At 41.2% G+C, this 19,254-nt stretch overlaps 1 protein-coding gene across 6 annotated transcripts in view; it reads left to right on the forward strand.

Annotated features, from left to right (window-relative positions):
• CARD14 (caspase recruitment domain family member 14) overlaps positions 1-19,254 on the forward strand; it is a 31,772-nt gene that overhangs the window by 11,591 nt on the left and 927 nt on the right. The window contains exons 9-20 of one of the 6 annotated variants that reach the window (XM_058170857.1): positions 927-1,121; positions 1,286-1,395; positions 4,036-4,127; positions 4,925-4,970; positions 10,857-11,046; positions 15,016-15,142; positions 16,181-16,418; positions 16,535-16,598; positions 17,472-17,580; positions 17,888-18,043; positions 18,863-18,954; positions 19,103-19,218. In XM_058170857.1, the coding sequence (XP_058026840.1) occupies positions 927-1,121; positions 1,286-1,395; positions 4,036-4,127; positions 4,925-4,970; positions 10,857-11,046; positions 15,016-15,142; positions 16,181-16,418; positions 16,535-16,598; positions 17,472-17,580; positions 17,888-18,043; positions 18,863-18,954; positions 19,103-19,218 (1,535 nt within the window). Of the gene's footprint in view, positions 1-926; positions 1,122-1,285; positions 1,396-4,035; positions 4,128-4,924; positions 4,971-10,856; positions 11,047-15,015; positions 15,143-16,180; positions 16,423-16,534; positions 16,599-17,471; positions 17,581-17,887; positions 18,044-18,862; positions 18,955-19,102; positions 19,219-19,254 lie in introns of those variants that run through there. The other 5 variants (XM_058170858.1, XM_058170860.1, XM_058170859.1 and 2 more) reach the window with 5 other exon arrangements.

The raw sequence follows: 19,254 nt of genomic DNA on the forward strand, positions 1-19,254 counted from the left end.
AACTGGTGCAAACCAGTAGCATTTCACCACTGGGTTGGGCTTAGGAGAAAAAGGGATAAATTAGTGCTTCCCCAAAATGCCTCTAGTGCTATCCTAATATTTGAAAGCCTGCTTCATAAAATCCAAAATGCAATTGTTACAGAATAAATGGAATTTTATTTTGTGTTCTCAATTTTCCCATCTGATTCCTTTTTAAGTAGCTATTTCCTCCAAGACAAGGACCACAAACTATAAGTATTAACATTGCCTTTATTGCTAGATAACAGTAACAGAATCTTGCAAATCTGAAAGTATTTCTCCCCTCTTTTACTTCTCAGGAAACTAGGGAGGGTCCTTTCTGCTTCTGTGGGCAGAAATATATCTTTTGTATGACAGTTGTCTTACCTGCAGCTCTTCCTCCTATCTCCTAAGGTCATTCCCATCTCCACACTATTCTCTTTCTCTCTTTGTGTGACTCACTGAATTACATTTTTATCAGACGGGATATTAATGCACTGTTTGTATCTCCTAGGTGATTCGCAAGGTACACTGACTTGCAACATTTGAGCTAGATTATATATTTTAACTAGGATAGAATAGCATGTGCATGCTTGGGATGAAACTGGGCTTTGTGTGCACTTATGATATATTGCCCAATATGTGTTAGAACTGATACTATCCTTATTATTAGCAGTAGATACTTCATGTAGCAAGGATACAGCTAAGCATCATTGACTTAATCTACAGCAGTTTATTTTACCAAAAAAAAAAAAATTACGTCAAATTCTCAGTTGATCTAAACAATTGTGAGAAGTGAAAGCCAGTATCTATGGGTTATCTGTTGGCAATCATATGAAAGATAGTGGTTTGGCATATAAGTCCCATAGGCTCTTCTCTATCTTGTAAACCAAGATATTCTTCTGAGGGGACACTTTCTATTTCCTTAGCAGGTACCAAGGAGTGGGCATCTCATCACTGAATCCAAGGACCATTGTCCAAAGAAAAAGCAGCCCCTAGTACGAATGCATGCCATCTGTCCTCGGGAGGACAGTCAGGACAGCTTGATGAGCATATCAGAGGTGTGCATTTCAATCCTCCATCCATCTCACACCTTTGCATCCTCTTTAAGTTCAAGATCATGGGTAAGGCGAGATGGTGAGATATGGAATAGGCCTGCTGGTGAAGTTGACCAAAGGTCTCCTAGGCAAAACTTTACCAGAAAACTTGGGAATAGCTTTGAACGGGGAAATCTGAGTTCAGTCAAACTGGAAGATACTTATGACCTGACTTTTCTTTTATTTTGTAGTCTTGGTCAAGTCATGATCAAATGGACAGTTTCCGATCATGCAGCCCAATCCCACCTTGTAAACTTTCTCTACAGAGAAGAGCCATGCAAGATAGCTCGCTTTCTTGGAGGTAACTATTTCAAGTTTTTGTGGGGATATATCATATTTTGTGCTAGATTGAATTTGCAGGTGTGACTTCTAGGTTTTTTTCAAGATCAAGGGTTTCACTTGTTTGTCTCTTGTAATGCTGAGAGGTAAAAACTGACTCCTTTAAGGTCTTCATGTTCATGTTCCATTGGATCTGTAAAATAAAAACTAGTCTCCAATCATGCAGGTGTTTAGTTCCACTAGAGTTAAATGGACCTGTTCTAACAGAAGACCTCCTAGGTCCCTTCCAACTCTGTTATTCTGTTAACTCTTATTTATGGCAGGTTAAGAACAAGGTGGGCGACCTGGTACTTGTGCATGATGAATACTCTGTGGCAGGGCTACAATTTCCAGTTTTGTTTATGGAGGAGCCGTGGTGGTGCAGTGGTTAGAATGCAGCATTGCAAGCTAGCTCTGCCCACAACTTGGAGTTCAATCCTGACTGGCTCAAGGTTGACTCAGCCTCCCATCCTTCTGAGATCAGTAAAATGAGGTCCCAGATTTTGGGGGGGGCAATATGCTGACTCAGTAAACCATGCAGAGAGTGCTTTAAAGCACTGTGGAGCAGTATATAAATCTAAGTGCTGTTTTCCCTCATCTTGGAAGGGTTTAACAGGTTAAAAATATCCTAAAGCTGTTATGTTTCTTAACAGTATATTTCACTGCAATGTCATCAACAAGGTTTGTGAGAGGTGGAGGCTCCCAAACACTGTTTGGAAGCTGCATGCAACACTTAAAATTTAGGATGCCCATTTCTGTCACAGAAGAAATAAGAGAATGTTGAAAGTAATCATGCAAATTGAATTGCTATTTCTTACAAACAATCTAAATGGTAACAATTCTTTGTCAGTCTGTTGCATTTCTAAAGCTTTTATTTATATAATACAAAATAATACGTAATATAAAATAATATATGTCAAATTATATTTTCAATCAAACAAATAATACAGAGATTTGATTAAGAATTCCCCTGGCTCATGTCTGAAACAGCTATGATGATCTTTTGAACTTTAAAATAAGTCTTGAGAGGCCAAACCACACCCTTTATCCTTTGAACTAGATCAGTGAGGACCTCTTGGTCTCGGCATTTCAAAAATTCAGAAAATGCCTAACTAGACTCTGCTGCAGTGTCACTCCCCCCCCCACACACACACACAAAAAGAGAAAAAAATTCTTGACATATTCATTCATTTTTTAAAAATATACAGTACAATCATGTATGATGTTACATGTTACATAAACAAATGTCCCACAATTACAAAAATGCAATACAAGTAAAACAAATTCAGACATATATAAAATAATAATAATGAAAAAACAGATTCACCATTTTTCTATAAGTAATTGAGATAGGATATGGCTGGAAGGAGAGACACAGGACTTGAATGTCTCTCCTGTCATTCTACCTGATTTAGAGGAATGTCAGTCATTTAGTTATGGTGGACTTCACTTTCAATTAAACATTTTAAAAGACAATGTTTGCTAAGAGCTTGGAAAGGGGGAAAGGAGAATAAGTGCCCCGGCCCACACTTCTGAAGTATTCAATGAGGTAGTCCTCAATTTACGGCCATAAATGACTCCCAACTTTCTGTTGTTAAGCAAGGCAGTTGTTAGGTGAATTTTGTCCCATTTTATGATCTTTCTTGCCACAGTTGTTAAATGAATCACTGCTATTTTAAGTTAATAACATGGTTGCTAAGTGAACCTGGTTTTCCTATTGACTTTGCTGGTCAGAGGGTCACAGAAAGTGATCACATGACCCTGGGACACTACAACTGTCACAAATTCATGCCAGTTGCCAAGTGTCCGAAGTTTGATCATGTGACCATAGGGATGCTGCAATGGTGTGAAAAACATTCATAAGTCACCTTTTTCAATGTCATTGTAACTCGAAACAGTCACTAACTGAATGGTTGTAAGTTGAGGACTCCCTGTACAATAGATGGTCAAATAAAGGGTTCTGCCCCAGGCCCAGGTAGCTCTGAGAATAAAATGCCCATCCAAGGCCACTCCGAGTCACACCAGGCCTTCACTCTGGAAGTAACTGGAGCTGTTCCTATTGGGTATCCTTCCAGAAAAAAATTAGCAAAGAAAATATTTGATTATACATGTAATAACAGCTGCAATGATTGTTTTTCTGCAAAATTGGAAAGCAGAGAAAATACTTTTAGAAGAAGTAATTTTTTTTAGAATGTGCAGAAATGAATAGATTAACTTTGATAATTAAGAAAGAGAGGATTCGGAATATTTTAAGATATGGGCTCAATTTTACCATTGGCTGGAAAAGAGATATAGATTAATTAATAGTTATGTAAGAGAATGGTATATTTAGAATAGTGTATTTTTGGAGAAATGTTGTAATAGCTTAAACGTGAATGAAGACAGAAGAAACAACAAAAAGATGAAGATATGGAGAAAACAACGTGATGTCACATGGAAGGAATGACTGATGTATTATGTGTATAAAATAAAATAAAATAAAATAAAAAAGGGAGTAACTTCAGAAAATGCTCTTGACTGACCTTTCAGCCTCCAAAAAGAACGGGAAAAACTCTCACAACTTTTATTTTTTTCCATTTACACGTTGTAGTTTCCCTCTCTTTTATGTCTCTTCTTGAAACAGTTCTCAGGAGTTCCTGGACGAGGAATTTTCTGTCACCTCAGCTGAAGAAAAAGGGAGGGATCCCTCTTTTGAATACGACATGGGGAGAGACGGTAAGAGTTTCCCCCAGGGGAAACATTTTCCTTGTTTTTTCTAGCCTATGGAAGAAGAAGGAAAATAATCCCTCATTAATATATTTGTGAACCTGCTTTGTTGTTGTTGTTGTTGTTGTTGTCTAAGAATGGTTCTAGCAGTGCCATTTGGAAAGATCTATTTGCTAAAGCCCACATAATGTTAAGGCAAATCCATAACATAAGTAGCAGCAAGGCATTACATTAGTTTTAAAGTTATTGTTCAAATTTAAATTTTGCTCAAAGAAAGGAAAAAAAGGGAAGGTACAAATCAGTCTGGTTCTTTCCAGAGCTTTTGGACTTCTGGATTTGTAGCCAGCTTGGCCAAAATTAGGCAAAGCCTGGAAATCTTATACCTTTTTGCTTCCCTTTTTCTCCTACTATAATCCCCTACAACATGGAAAACTTACCGTGTTTCCCCGAAAACAAGACCCTGTCTTATATTTTTTTGAACCCTGAAATAAGCGGTTGGCCTTATTGCCATGCACTCAAAAGCCCGATTGGGCTTATTATCAGGGGATGCCTTATTTTGGGGGAAACAGGATATTTCCATTTTTGCTCTTGAAAATCATGTTCAATTTTCCTCCCCTTGTTTTTCCTCCTTAAGGAGAAAAACACTGGGCATTTATATCTAACTAGGCAGGAAAAATACAATGAGAATATGTTGAAGATTATTCACTAGCCATAAAGACAATTTTGCTTGATTTCAGGGAGGCCTGGACTAGAAACCAACCACTGATTTCTTTGCTCTCATGTGTTCGAATGTATCTTTCTTACAGATGGCTCTTCCCTCTGGCTCCACGTAGACCCTTGCATCTCTGAGAGGTAAACACACAGTCCCCAACGAAGTGGTTTTATTTTATAATGCTTTATGGTATTGACAAATCCAAAAACAAGGAATATGAAGTGAAATAATGTATAGTTATATTTTTTGTGGTATTTTATTTGTATTGTGGATAGGTTTTGTAAACCTTTATCCATTTAATATTGTAAATGAAAGGATACTGTTAATATTGTTAATAAAAGGATACAGTTTTATCCTTTTAATATTGTAAGCCGCCCAGAGTTACCTTGCGGTAAGATGGGTGGTCAATACATTTTATAAATAAATATAAATAATTAAATAACTAATGGAAAGAAGATTTTGGCTGCCAAACTTCCCACTTGGCAATCTAGACAGAAAAGAATCAAGAATTTAAAAGGCCTGATGACTAGAATTCACTGGAAGGCACAACACAACGATTCCAACAACTACCTTATAGTACAGTGTTGGCAAACCTTTTCGGCATTGAGTGCCAAAATGGGAGTGTGCGCGTACATGCATGCCTGAAACCAAAAAAGCAGATGATCTTCTGGTTTCTGGCACGCATGCACATGGGAAGACCGGCTGTCTGGTGCGCATGTGCCGGCTCCGCCTTGCCTTTTGGGGGTCCTCTCGCCTCTCTGCCCGCCCTCCTGCTCCCCATCAGGGTGGTGGGACATCCCCATTGATGACCCAGTTCCGCAGTCCTGGACAGGGAGAGAAAGTTGAGTGGAGAATGCTGCCTCCCTCCGCTGGAAAGCCGGAGCCCCTTCCCGGCCTCGGAACAAGCCAGCACAGTCCTCCTTCTCTTGCTACTTCTGCCAAGGGAGTGCGATAGGTTCCTGGCTGTTGCGCCTCTTACTGCTTACCGTGACCACTTCCCGGATGGCACATCTCCATGTGTGAGGATCTGTGCTCTCCTCTAGCCCTTCTTGGGCAGCTTAACTCCCCCATGGCAGCTTCTCCTCCTCCTGGCTGCTCCAGCATCCCGGGCGGAAGTGGCAGTGCGAGAACCGCTGCCGCCAGCAGCAAGGGAGTGGTGGCAGCAAGGACAGGTGGCCAGGGCTTCCCTCCCTCCGTGCCCCAGCGGGCTTCTTGCATGGCCCCAGCCCACGGCACTGGTGCGCGTCCACAGTCCAGAGCACCTGGCCAGTGTTGCTGCCCTGGCTGCCCTGTTTGCTGCTCCTGCCACCTCCGGGGAAGCACCCAGTGGCAGCAGGAGCAGCAGGCAGGGCAGCTGCCCGCCCAGCCAGCACGCGCTGCCCTGCTGCCGCATGCACCTGAGCCGGCTAGGCACTCTGGACTGCGGATGCACATCAGTGCTGAGGGCTGGAGGGCTTGGGCCACGCAAGAAGCCCATTCGGGCAGGGAGGGAGGGAAGCCCTGGCCTGCCCATCCTGTCTGGCAGCTCTGCTCCCTTTGCTCTTCTGGGTTCCAGCGCATTGGCTATCTGGTTGGGAGCGCCGGAAACTAGAAGATCAAATTCCTGGCGCACGCATGTGCTCCGGGCAGCTGCTCTTCTGCTTCCTGGCACTCCCACGCATGTGAAGATCAGCTGGCTGGCACTCCGGAACCTGGAAGAGCAACAGGCGCCAGCTGCGCGTGCCCAGAGAGATGGCTCTGTGTGCCATTTCCGGCACACGTGCCATAGGTTTGCCATCACGGGTCTAGGATTACCTATATATGCTCACAGAATGTCTCTTTAAGGGGTAAAATGTGAGGTCTTTGAAATGACTTTGTATTCTGGTTATTTTCTCTGATCCTTTGAGGCACTATTGCATTATTGGTGTCCTTTTATGTCTATTAATGTGTGGCAAAGTGATGGTCTTTTATTCCAAGTCTCCGACATACCCTTTTCCATTGCGGCTACTTTCTGCAAATGATTACGCCTGGTTTAAATAAAGGCATGCCTGCAGGCCATTGCACTGCTCTCTGGACTGTTGCCTGTTCATGTCCAAGTAGAAATTAGAGGTGTGTTATTTTCTTGATTTGTATAGAACAACTGCCAAGGCACTGTAACATTACTTAAAACTAGAGTGGGTAGCAAATCCGGTAGACGCTAGATGCAGGATAATGTTATAAGTTTTATATTTACAGTGGCCAAAGCACCTGCTTAGGTGCTTCTTTTCTTCCTCTGCCCCATATTTTTAAAAGCTATTCAAATATTTTTAATAAGAAGACGACATCCTGCAGAGTAGAGTGAAGCACTACTTTTAGTTTAAATATTGTCTCTGGCCCTTTCAGCGTTCTAAAAAAACATAAAAATATGCTGCAAATAGGCCCAGCAACAAAGACAAGAATGAAATAGCAAGAGTAAACTCTTCATGGACCCCTTCATGGATTACTGCCTTGCCATGGCGAAGGGGCTTGCGTAGCTCAATGAAGCTATGAGCTATGCCATGTAGGGACACCCAAGACGGACAGGTCATAGCAGACAAAACGTGATCCACTGGAGAAGGAAATGGAAACCTACTCCAGAATCTTTGCCATGAAAACCCCATGGACAGTCTCAAAAGGCAAAAATATATGACACCGGAAGATGAGCCCCTCAGGTCGGAAGGTGTCCAATATGCTACTGGAGAAGAGTGGAGGGCTAGTATTGGCAATGCCAGAAAGAATGAAGCGACTGGGCCAAAGCCGAAAGGACGCTCAGCTGTGGATGTATTTGGTGGTGAAAGGAAAGTCCGATGCTGTAAAGATTTTTTCTCCATAGGAACCTGGAATGTAAGATCCATGAATCAAGGCAAGCTAGATGTGGTCAAACAAGAGATGACAAGACTGAACATCGACATCTTAGGAATCAGCGAACTAAAATGGACAGGAATGGGTGAATTTAATTCAGATGACCATCAGATATACTACTACGGGAAAGAATCCCTCAGAAGAAATGGAGTAGCCTTCATAATCAATAAAACAGTAGGAAAAGCAATACTGGGATACAATCCCCAAAATGACAGAATGATCTCAGTTCGAATCCAAGGCAAATCATTCAATATCACAGTAGTCCAAGTCTATGCCCCAACCACTTTGCTGAAGAGGATGAAATTGACCGGTTCTGTGAAACCCTACAGCACCTTATAGAATTAACACCAAAAAATGCTGTCCTTATCATCATGGGGGATTGGAATGCTAAAGTAGGAAGCCAAAAAATAACCAGAATAACTGGCAAGTTTGGCCTTGGAGTACAAAATGAAGCAGGGCACAGGCTGATAGAATTCTGTCAAGATAATACGATGGTCATAGCAAACACTCTTTTCCAACAACCTAAGAGATGACTCTACACATGGACATCACCAGATGATCAACACAGAAATCAGATTGACTATGTGCTCTGCAGCCAAAGATGGAGAAGCTCTATACAGTCAGTAAAAACAAGACCAGGAGCTGACTGTGGCTCAGATCATGAGCTTCTCCTTGCAAAAATTAGGCTTAAATTGAAGAAAGTAGGGAAAAGCCCCAGGCCACTCAGGTATGAACTAAATCATATCCCTGATGAATATACAGTAGAGGTGACAAATAAATTTAAGAAATTAGATCTGATAGACAGAGTGCCTGAAGAACTATGGACGGAGGTTCACAGCATTGTACAAGAGGTAGCAACTAAAACCATCCCAAAGAAAAAGAAAGGCAAGAAAGCAAAATGGCTGTCCGAGGAAGCTTTGTAAATAGCTGAGGAAAGAAGGGAAGCGAAAGGCAATGGAGAAAGAGAAAGATACTCCCAGTTGAATGCAGAATTCCAGAGAATAGCTAGAAGAGATAAGAATACATTCTTAAATGAACAGTGCAAAGAAATAGAAGAAAACAATAGAATAGGGAGGACCAGAGATCTCTTCAAGAAAATTGGAGATATGAAGGGAACATTTCATGCAAAGATGGGCATGATAAAGGACCAAAGTGGCAGGGACCTAACAGACGCATAAGAGATTAAGAAGAGGTGGCAAAATTAAACAGAAAAACTATACAAGAACGAGCTTAACATCCCTGATAACCACAATGGGGTGGTCACTGACCTTGAGCCAGACATCCTAGAATGTGAAGTCAAATGGGCCTTAGGAAATCTGAGCAACAACAAAGCTAGTGGAGGAGACAGTATTCCAGCTGAGCTATTCAAAATCTTAAAAGACGATGAAGTAAAAGTGCTACATTCAATTTGTCAGCAAATTTGGAAAACTCAGCAGTGGCCACAGGATTGGAAAAGGTCAGTTTACATTCCAATTCCAAAGAAAGGCAATGCCAAAGAATGTTCAAACTATCACACCATTGCACTCATTTCACATGCTAGTAAGGTTATGCTTAAAATCCTACAAGCTAGGCTCTAGGAGTATGTGGATCGAGAACTACCAGAAGTACAGGCAGGATTTCGAAGAGGCAGAGGAACTAGAATCAAATTGTCAACATACACTGGATCATGGAGAAAGCTAGGGAGTTCCAGAAAAACATCTACTTCTGCTTCATTGACTATGCTAAAGCCTTTGATTGTGTGGATCACAACAAATTGTGGCAAGTTCTTAAAGAGATGGGTGTACCAGACCATCTTATTTGTCTCTTGAGAAACCAACAGTGAGAACTGGACACAGAACCACTGATTGGTTCAAAATTGGGGAATGAGTCCGCCAAGGCTGTATACTATCACCCTGCCTATTTAATTTATGTGCAGAGCACATCATGAGAAAGGCGGGGCTACATGAATCAAAAGTTGGAATTAAGATTGCCGGCAGAAATATCAACAACCTCAGATATGCAGATGATACCACTCTAATGGCAGGAAGCGAAGAGGAACTAAAAAGCCTCTTGATGCGGGTGAAGGAGAGTGCAAAAATTGGCTTGAAACTCAACATTAAGAAAACTAAGTTCATGGCATCCGGCCCTCTCAATTCCTGGCAGATAGATGGGGAAGAAATGGAGGTAGTGACAGATTTTATTTTCCTGGGCTCCAAGATCACCACAGATGGGGATTGCAGCCTAGAAATTAAAAGACGCTTGCTCCTGGGGAGGAAAGCTATGGCAAATCTAGATAGCATAGTAAAAAGCAGAGACATCATCCTGCCAACAAAAGTGCATATAGTCAAGGCTATGGTTTTTCCAGTTGTAATGTATGGCTGTAAAAGTTGGACCATAAAAAAGGCTGAGCGCTGAAGAATTGAGGCCTTTGAACTCTGGTGCTGGAGAAGACTCCTGCAAGTCCCTTGGCGAACAAACAAGTCAGTCCTAGAGGAGATCAACCCTGACTGCTCTTTAGAAGGCCAGATCCTGAAGATGAAACTCAAATACTTTGGCCACCTAATGAGAAAGAAGGACTCACTGGAGAAGAGCCTAATGCTGGGAAAGTTTGAGGGCAAAAGAAGACGGGACGACAGAGAATGAAGTGGCTTGATGGAGTTACTGTAGCAGTAGGTGTGAGCTTAAATGGACTCCAGAGGATGGTAGAGGACAGGAAGACCTGGAGGAATGTTGTCCATGGGGTTGCGAAGGGTCAGACACGACTTCACAACTAACAACAACAAAACTGGAGTGATAAAGCCTACAGAGTAGGGAGCAACATCTACCGCTTTGTCATAGGTAAACAGATATTTGAAATTGGCCATACTTACTATTTTATTATAGGTAACCCTCCCTATTATAGCCATTTCATGCAAATATCCATAACATATTATAAAAATTCAAATATATACATCGATCCTAAAATATTCCCTACCACTGATTTGTAATATCTGATGATGGACATTTTAAGCCCATAATGGCTTTCCTTGATCTAAATTTGTTTTAATCTTCACATTGAATAGCCACAGATAAGTATTTCTTCTCAGTTAAGACCAGCATAGAAGCCAGTCTAAAGTTGGAGAGATGCATCATTGGGAGGAGCCAGAACCTATACGGACTTTATCCTGTCTGCTTCGTTCTCTTCTTAGTGTACCCATGCGCCGCCGACTTGCACAGCGCTTCCCAAGCCGTATCACAACTATTGCCTTCCAAGCCAATGCCTTATTGGAGCAGATCAGCATCATTGGGGGCAACCAGACTGGCATCTTCATTCATCGAGTCACTCCTGGATCCATTGCTGATGAAATGTCTTTGTCACCAGGCCAGCAGATTGTGCTGGTAAGACATTCCTACATCTTCGTTGCATGTTGTGTTCTACCTTCCTGCAAAATCTCTAAAGCAGTGGCCGGGTTCTCCAATCTTTGGGGCATCAGGGACCGGTTCCATGGAGAGAGAGTTTTTCACAGACCAGAGGGGGTGTGGTTTTGTGTGCTGCCTGCATCCTCTGAATGGGGCTTTGCTTGTTTGCATGGCCTGGTTTTGGGCATGGCATAGCCCAGTGCTGGTCCACAGACCCCCTTCTCTAAACGACAGTGGGCTCTACCAAATGATGCAATGCTGGCACTAGAGGAACATGACCAGCTGCTGATCACACCTGAGCAGGGCTTTGCAGTTTGGGAGCATCTTGCCATTAGTGCAGTTTCAACAGGTTAAATTTCAACATATTGCTACCTTGTGCTTTAAGGATTAGTCTGATCTCCCATTGGAGGGGATTTTTTTCACCCCACATCACATCTTGCTGGCTTCCCTTATAGATTCTATCAAAGTTAAGAAAAGCGGTTCAACTATGTATTAGTTTAAGAAAGAAGGGAATTGATAGTGTGATGGTGTGAAATGGAATATGTTTTATGTTATATTTTAGATTATGTTTGTTAGTTACAATACCCTGTATTCTGTTCTGGGAAGTCTCGGGGAATGAGGCGGGGAAGGGGAAGACTATAAATTGATTGGTTGCCATTGTACAGGAATAATGGTAGAATTAAACAAGTTGGAATGGTGTAATGTCAGGACTGCTCGGCAAACACTCCCGAAGGGAAAGGGTAAGGAAAGAGGAGTAAAGAAGGAAGAAAGTAGGTAGGCAGGTGGGTAGGGAGGAAAGAAGGGAGGGAGAAGAAAGGATAGGAGGAGGAGAAGAAGGAGAAGATAGAGGGTTAGAAAGGATGGTAGTGAGAAGTGGGAAAGAGGAGGGGAAGTAGGAAAGCGAGGAGAAGGTGGTGGGGGAAGTTTAAGAAGGATGAGAAGGGAAGAAAGGATTAAAGGGGGGAGTGGCAGTCGAGCAGCCCTGATTGAGTATAATTTGAGTATAGGACTGATTGTTGGATAAGTGATTGTATTGTACACTGGTCAAATTGTGGGAATTATTATGGAAAAATAAAAATTTTGCAAAAAAAAAGAAAAAAGAAAAGCGGTTCAAATCAGGGTGGATTTGATTTAAATCAAGCCGATTTAAATCACGATTTAAATCATTATTTAAATCACTAGTAAAAAGGCTTGATTTAAATCAACTCAATTTAAACCATAATTTTTAAAGAGGAACTGTCATCTGTCCCGCAGCAGCTCCTCCTCTGACCCTCTGTTGACTCACCAACAGTCCCAATATTGCGGAATATGCTACGTAACTAAGCTCCATTTCATGCTGAAAAAACGAAGTTATTAATGTATCTTAAATAGAAAACTATCTTTAATGTTTACTCCAAAAGCATTTTATTAAAATAAATGTGATTTTAAAAAATCCAATTTAATTTTTTTTAAAAATCTGATGTTTTTGATTTTTTTAAAAAAAAATCATCGATTTTCATCCACCCTGATTCAAATGCAGAATTGCTAATAGGACAACATTGCAGGTCACAGGGGTTGACAATAATGTAAGTTTTCCACCACAGTCACCGATAATAAGCTTTTGAAGGTTTTTAATGATTTGGTTATATTTGTAATCTCTTTGTGTTTGTACTGCTTCCTGTCAAATAATTACCTCTAGGATTTCCCCCAAACAATGGATAAACGTTCATTAAAAAAAAAAATGCAGTATACATCAAGAAACACATGGCATTAGAAGAGGTTGCATGGTAATTATTTTATTTTCCAGGTTGAGAAAAAAGGGAAAGGATTTGTTTAAGCTGTTGACTTAATGGAATCAAAGGAAGCAGGGACAAGGCATCCAATTATGGGGCAGTTTGAAAGGGCAGCTAACAAACACTGATTGTGTCAGTTCTCTTTGCTCTGTTCTGAGTCAGACAGGGACAGTGCTTATTGTGTTTGGTTGGCTGAAAAGATGTGCAAATCACTCTAATAGCCAGGAGCAATCTCAAGTGTGTTTTAAACTAGATCGAGAAGTATAGGGAAACAGAAAAGCTGCTCATCTGGTGGGGGGGGGGGAAACTCCACAGTGTGTGTATTTGTGTAAAGATGACATATTTCTCTCTGGTTCCGTTTCTCATTCTAACGCCATCTCTGTCCTGATCCCTGTTTAAAGGAAATGCTCACAATTTTATATCGGCTGACATGCCATCAGTCCCTGAGAAAGAAAACAAAATAGAAAAAGTCAAGCATTCTAAGTGGTGCTGAAGGTACTTCCAGCAAGCCTGCAGCATTAACACCTAGGATGATCACGGGTGCTATAAAAAATTCGATAGTACTTCTCCAGTGATTCATTAGCAGTTTTAGGGCTGGGAAAATGTGATCTCTGTACTGGAAAGTCTTGTCAGTCTTTTTCATTTCTGGATATCTTTCAGCTGCATTGACTTTAGTCCCCTGAATTCCCCTGCCAATCTGGCCATTTCTGAGACAAGGAAAAATAACTTTGCTAGCATTCATTGAACTAGAATCACAGCGTCTGAAAAGCTCAGAATCTACTCAGCCAGCCTGAGTAGTGATGGTGAAATGTTCCGGGAAGACTTCAGGGTAAATTTTTTACAACTAGCTTGGAACAAATTAATTTATTTGAAAATAAAGTACGCCAGAATAAACCAGTTTATTATTAAACAGAAGCTTCCTGCTTAACTGCTTTTGCATAGTTTTTTCTACCATGTGAGTGGTAGAACCACCTCCCATAGTTTATTTTAGTTTTTATGTCTCAATGTACTCAATCAGAATAGAACTGGAAGAGATCTTGGAGGTCTTCTAGTCCAGCCCCCTGCTCAAGCAGGAGATCCTATACCATTTCAGACAAGTGACTGTCCAGTCTCTTCTTAAAAACCTACTAGTGATGAAGTACCCACAACTTCTGAAGGCAAGCTGTTCCATTGGTCAATATCTGAAATGTAATGGTTGACTGCAGGGTGAAATCTAAATTTTTTTGCTACCGGTTCTCTGAACCAACTGCCGCCATTGCTACCAGATCGGGTGACCCGGTGCGAACCGGGAGCATTTCATCCCTGGTTGACTGTTGCTTTTATATTAAGTCAAGGAGCACAAAGGCCACAAATCCCAGTTCAGATATCATACTAAGCAACCCATAGGCAAAAATCCATAGTTTTTCTCTTTGCTATTTTTGCTTATATGAGGATCAAATGGGAATGATTGGGCAGAATGCACTAACGTGTGCTAGAAGAAGAAAGCCAGTTTGGTGCAGTGGTGAAGGTGCTGCCCTGGAAACCAGGAAACTGAATTCTAGGCTTCCCTTAGGCAGGAAAGCTGGCTGGGTGGCTTTGGGCCAGTTACTCTCTCTTAGCCCAACTCACCTCACAGGGTTGTTGTTTAGAGGAAAATAGAAGGTGGAAAGATTAACTGTAGTAGCTTTGTACACATATAGTATCAACTTTGTTAATTCTCAAGAGTTTTTTTCGCTATATCTTCAAAATGGACTATGATTATGGATGTGTGTGTTTGTATGTATATATACAGCATACATATATGTGTGGGTGTGTATTTATATTTAATTAATATAATGGTTCACAAATTATGAAGGATTTAGATTTATTCATACATTCAGACTGGTCTAATTTCAAGGCAGTAGTTGAACAATTATCAGAATAAGATTTTACTGAACAGTGAATCACGTCCCATAATTGTGTCCCATGTCTCATTTTATGTCCCATAAAATGACTGAAACTTCTCTCTAAATTATGTAGTTCAGCTGCCAGTTCCATGATAAACCCCCCTTCACTGTCAAGCTGTTGCTATTTCTGTAAAAGTATCATTAATATTGGGAAAGTTTTTTCCTGTCTCTGAGCTGAGCTAGGTTGCAACTGTTTGACTTCCTCATACCGTGTCTCTTTGATCAACATTTCAAGTTCCTTGAATGTATAGGTGGATTATGGAGTCATGGAACCAGGTTTCAAAGCTGTCCTAGAAGATGCAACTCTTGAGGAGGCTCTTTGGGTCCTGGAAAAAGTGAATGGATTTTGTTGCTTGTCTGTGAAGCACAACATGGAGGGTAAGGATATTTGCTTGCCTTGGAGATGGGCTACTGTCTCTTTCTCTAAAGGTTGCTGAGCTATGACTTCCATTAGACCTCATGATAAGCCATACAGTTAATAGAAATTGGGCTTTGTTGACAACTCATGTCATCTATCCCTGGTGTACATGATAGCATCAAAGTGCAAAAGTGGTAATTTATGATCCAAGAATGCTGGTGATCAAGTATTTCTCCCTCTTAGTGGGATCCTACAATGAAGTAAGGCAAATAGTAGATTTGTGAGTATCCTCTAAGAGTTGCATACCGGAAAACAAGAAAAAACTTTCCTGTACTATACCACTCAAGTTAATATAAAAGATTTAATCATAATTGAGATGGAGGAGTGGATTGTGTTCTATTGTAATTAGTATGAATGAGTATCAACTTGGTGTTTCCATGCAGGAATTCCTTCCTAGCATTTATGTTTTTCCAAATCCTAAGAAAAAACAGTTGAGAAATCAAGAAAATGGGAAAAAGTATTACCCAGGGTAAGCACTGACAATGCTAGCCAGAAGGTGTCCTGTTCCATTCTGGTTGTGGCTTTCTGATAGGTCTTAATAAACAAAGTTCTGAGAAACTTTTTGCTTGGGGCTTCCAGCACCCAGGTTGGTACAACAGATGCCATTGACAGATCCAGTGTATGCATGGAGTAACCAGAGCCAATTTAAGTGGGCCTCAGCTTTGGTAACAATTGAACGGCTTTGAGAGTGCACAGTGCTTTCTGGTCACATATTATGAAAAAAACCCAGAATAATGTGATTTTGGAAATTCCTGAACATTCCTGGGATTTCCAGTTTCCCATCCCTGAATCCTAAATGTGAATTGGAAATTGGACATACAGTGATTGCGTGTCAAAATGTATTCCCCTGATTTTGGTATCTCATTGGACATGAATATGGAATGCAAAGGATCTGTTTGGGAAGTAATTGTGCTCTCATATATTTATCCTCAGTCCCACTTGATCTGTGCTATTGCTGTATTTTGATTCACAGTTTCCAACAAACTTCATCTTACTAGGTTATAAGAAACTATTGACTGACCTGAACTCCAAGCTGGTGACATCTGGTGATTCCTTCTATATCCGATCCAACCTATGCCTTGAGAAACAAGATCCTGGGGAACTCTCAGTTGAATGCCATGACATTCTGCATGTCACTGACACTGTATATCAAGGCCAGACTAAGTGGAGTGCTTGCCAGGTGAATCCTTATACAATAAAAGACATGGATGCTGGTACCATCCCCAACTACTTCCAGTGAGTATGATCATCTCAATAGGCCTTAAGGGAGTACAATCTTACCTATCTAATGCAGAGGTGACTATCTGCTTTCGTCTGCCTTACACATTTCTGTCCCCATTTCTTTGATATAGGGCACAACAGCAACTCATTGCCCTCATTCAAGAATTGGCCCAAAAGAACATGGTTTCCCGGAAGGTAATGAGACAACCTTTCATTCTGCTTTAGGAAGTTAAATTTGCAAGTTGATTCAGACTGCAAACTAAATTACAAAAATGCATTTCCACCAAGCTGGATCAAGATGGGCATTAGGAAGAGGAACTCCATAGTACATTAATCTCCTTTCATACAAACAACCTAGGAAATAGATGGGAATAGCAATTTTAGAATTATCAAAAAATCCAAAAGACTTCTTTGAACCAATGCACTCCAACCAAGGGGTAATCAACAGATGTAGACTTAACCCTATAAAAGAAATGGAGTTAAAGACTTCACTCACATACAAAATAATTGTCATCCATAGAACTCAGTACTGTACAGTACTACCATGTTTCCCCGAAAATGAGACCATATCTTTTATTTTTTTGAATTCTGAAATAAGCGCTTGGCCTTATTGCCATGCGCTCAAATGTCCGATTGGGCTTATTATCAGGGGATGTCTTATTTTGGGGAAAACAGGGTATACTATGTCTGTACAGTAACTGACATAGTAGAAAGTTGTATACTGCACAACCTCACATCCCCCACATCTCTTGCACTGATGTTATCACAAACGTAATCCAACATTGCAGGCCAGAGAACTCTTAACGATACAATAAGCCAACCCAGAGCACCAGATACTGTATACTGCACTAACATAGGACTTGTTTTTCTACTAATGTGTGGGAGGCACCTGGGTGAGAATTACTTGATTGACATGAAAGTCCTTTGGGGACATTGTTCTAAGGCAACTTCCCCAAGGTGGTGATCGCAAGCTTAGGTCTTATAATTGCCCAGCTAACTACTGCCATAACTCCTGGGCTAGCTCTATACATTCTGGGTTTAATATAACACCTTCTCTTTTGCCCGTAGAATTCCAGTTTTCAACGCAAATTGGTCCGTATTGTGAGTACAAGTAACAGGATCAATCCACTTTGGTCCACTATGGAATGTAGTTTCTCAGATTCAAACAAGCCAAAAGGTAACTTCAACGACCGCAATATTGTTTATTGTTGCTGAAAGTTATGATTACAACCTAGAAATGTTTGACCATTTTCTAGAAAAAATATTTCTGTACTACTTTCTGTAGTAACCAGATTACTTATCAAAGGCCCACTGCAGCTATTATGTTTCTGGCTTTTTATGTTCCCGACAGTAATTCTAAAGAATCTTTAATTGGGGCAATTTAATAAATGTCTTCAAATATGCTTTCTTAAAACATACTTAGGAATAAAAAACAAACAAACAATGGATTTATTTCTCTGATTGTTTTACTCTTTCCTTTCTAGTGAGTCCCAGGAATTGTGTCAGTCTGATGCCATACACTTTTGTCAGGCATTACAGACCTGGGCAGCCACGTCCAGTACTTGTGGTGCCGGCACTTTTGAGGAAGATCCTGGCTGACAAGCTATGCCTTTCCAGGGAATTTGAAAAATGTCCCTCAGGTATACAAGAGTCAGGTGGTTTGGTGGAATTTTGCAGGGAAATATTGCTTAAGTCCTGGAAACCTCAGCATCTGAACTCGAGACAAAGTTAGTGGAAATGTCTAGCTCAGGGGTGTCAAACTTGATTTCATTGAAGGCTGCATTAGGGTTGTGTTTGCCCTCCGGGTGGGAAGGGATGTGGCCAGGGTTGGCACGGCCAGTTCAATGTCACTCATGTTGGGTGTGCCTATGGTGGCCCAAACACTCTGCCAGCGAAAATGGACTCCCAAGCTCCGTTTTTGGCTATAATGGCCTCCTGCAACCCTCTGCCAGTGAAAATGGAGCTTGGGAGGGCCACCTGTGACCCTCCCGAGGTCTCGTTTTGCTGGTAGAGGAACTGCAGGCCAGTCCTTTGCTGTTTCCAAGGCAGCCCCGCAGACCAGATCCAAGCACTCCATGGCCCGGATCCGGCCAGTGAGCATTGAGTTTGACACCCCTGGTCTAGCTGAACTAGAAGACAGCGCATTGGCTACAGTAAACTTCATGAGTTCATGTCTGTGGAGATTCTCAGCCATCCAGGTCATGTTTGTCTCAAACGTTATTTTTCAAAAGGCCACTGGACTATCATAGTCCAGTTGCCTTTTGAAAAAGCACCTTTGAGTTCACCAATTCCTGTTGAAATGGTTGTCTTGTTCTAGAACATAGAATATTTCTTGGTACTGGATTTTCTCATTCTCTCATGTATCCAAACATTACTTCTAACAAAACATAAGAAAAAGAGATTTAGTTTGGATTCAGAACTATGCTCTCTCATTTTTCCCCACCTTCCTGCCCCTGCAGACACTCAGAACACAGAATCCTCCCATGAAAACAAAGAGTTGAATGGCAGCTCTTGTATTCCTCGACAGGATCTGGAACAGTTAATGCAAAAGGTACTAGAGGCTTCAAGAACAGATGTTCTACTTGGGTACAGATGCAATTATATCGAGTGAGGGATTAGGATGCGTATACTCTTAGGGTTAGCACTGCAAATATTGTTCAGTAGTATCCATATATTTATACATCTCACTCTGTCTCTAGGATGTGCATGCCTGGATGGATCTGGGCCTGGAGAGTGTGCAAGAACTTCTAGCAATGGACATTTATCCCATCATTATTCTCATCACCATTGGTGAGAAGAATTCTAAGAAAATCAAGTAAGTAATGATATTTTGATGACTTACAGTTCTCTC

Source organism: Ahaetulla prasina, chromosome 2 (assembly GCF_028640845.1).
Source record: "Ahaetulla prasina isolate Xishuangbanna chromosome 2, ASM2864084v1, whole genome shotgun sequence".
Classification (NCBI taxonomy): domain Eukaryota; kingdom Metazoa; phylum Chordata; class Lepidosauria; order Squamata; family Colubridae; genus Ahaetulla; species Ahaetulla prasina.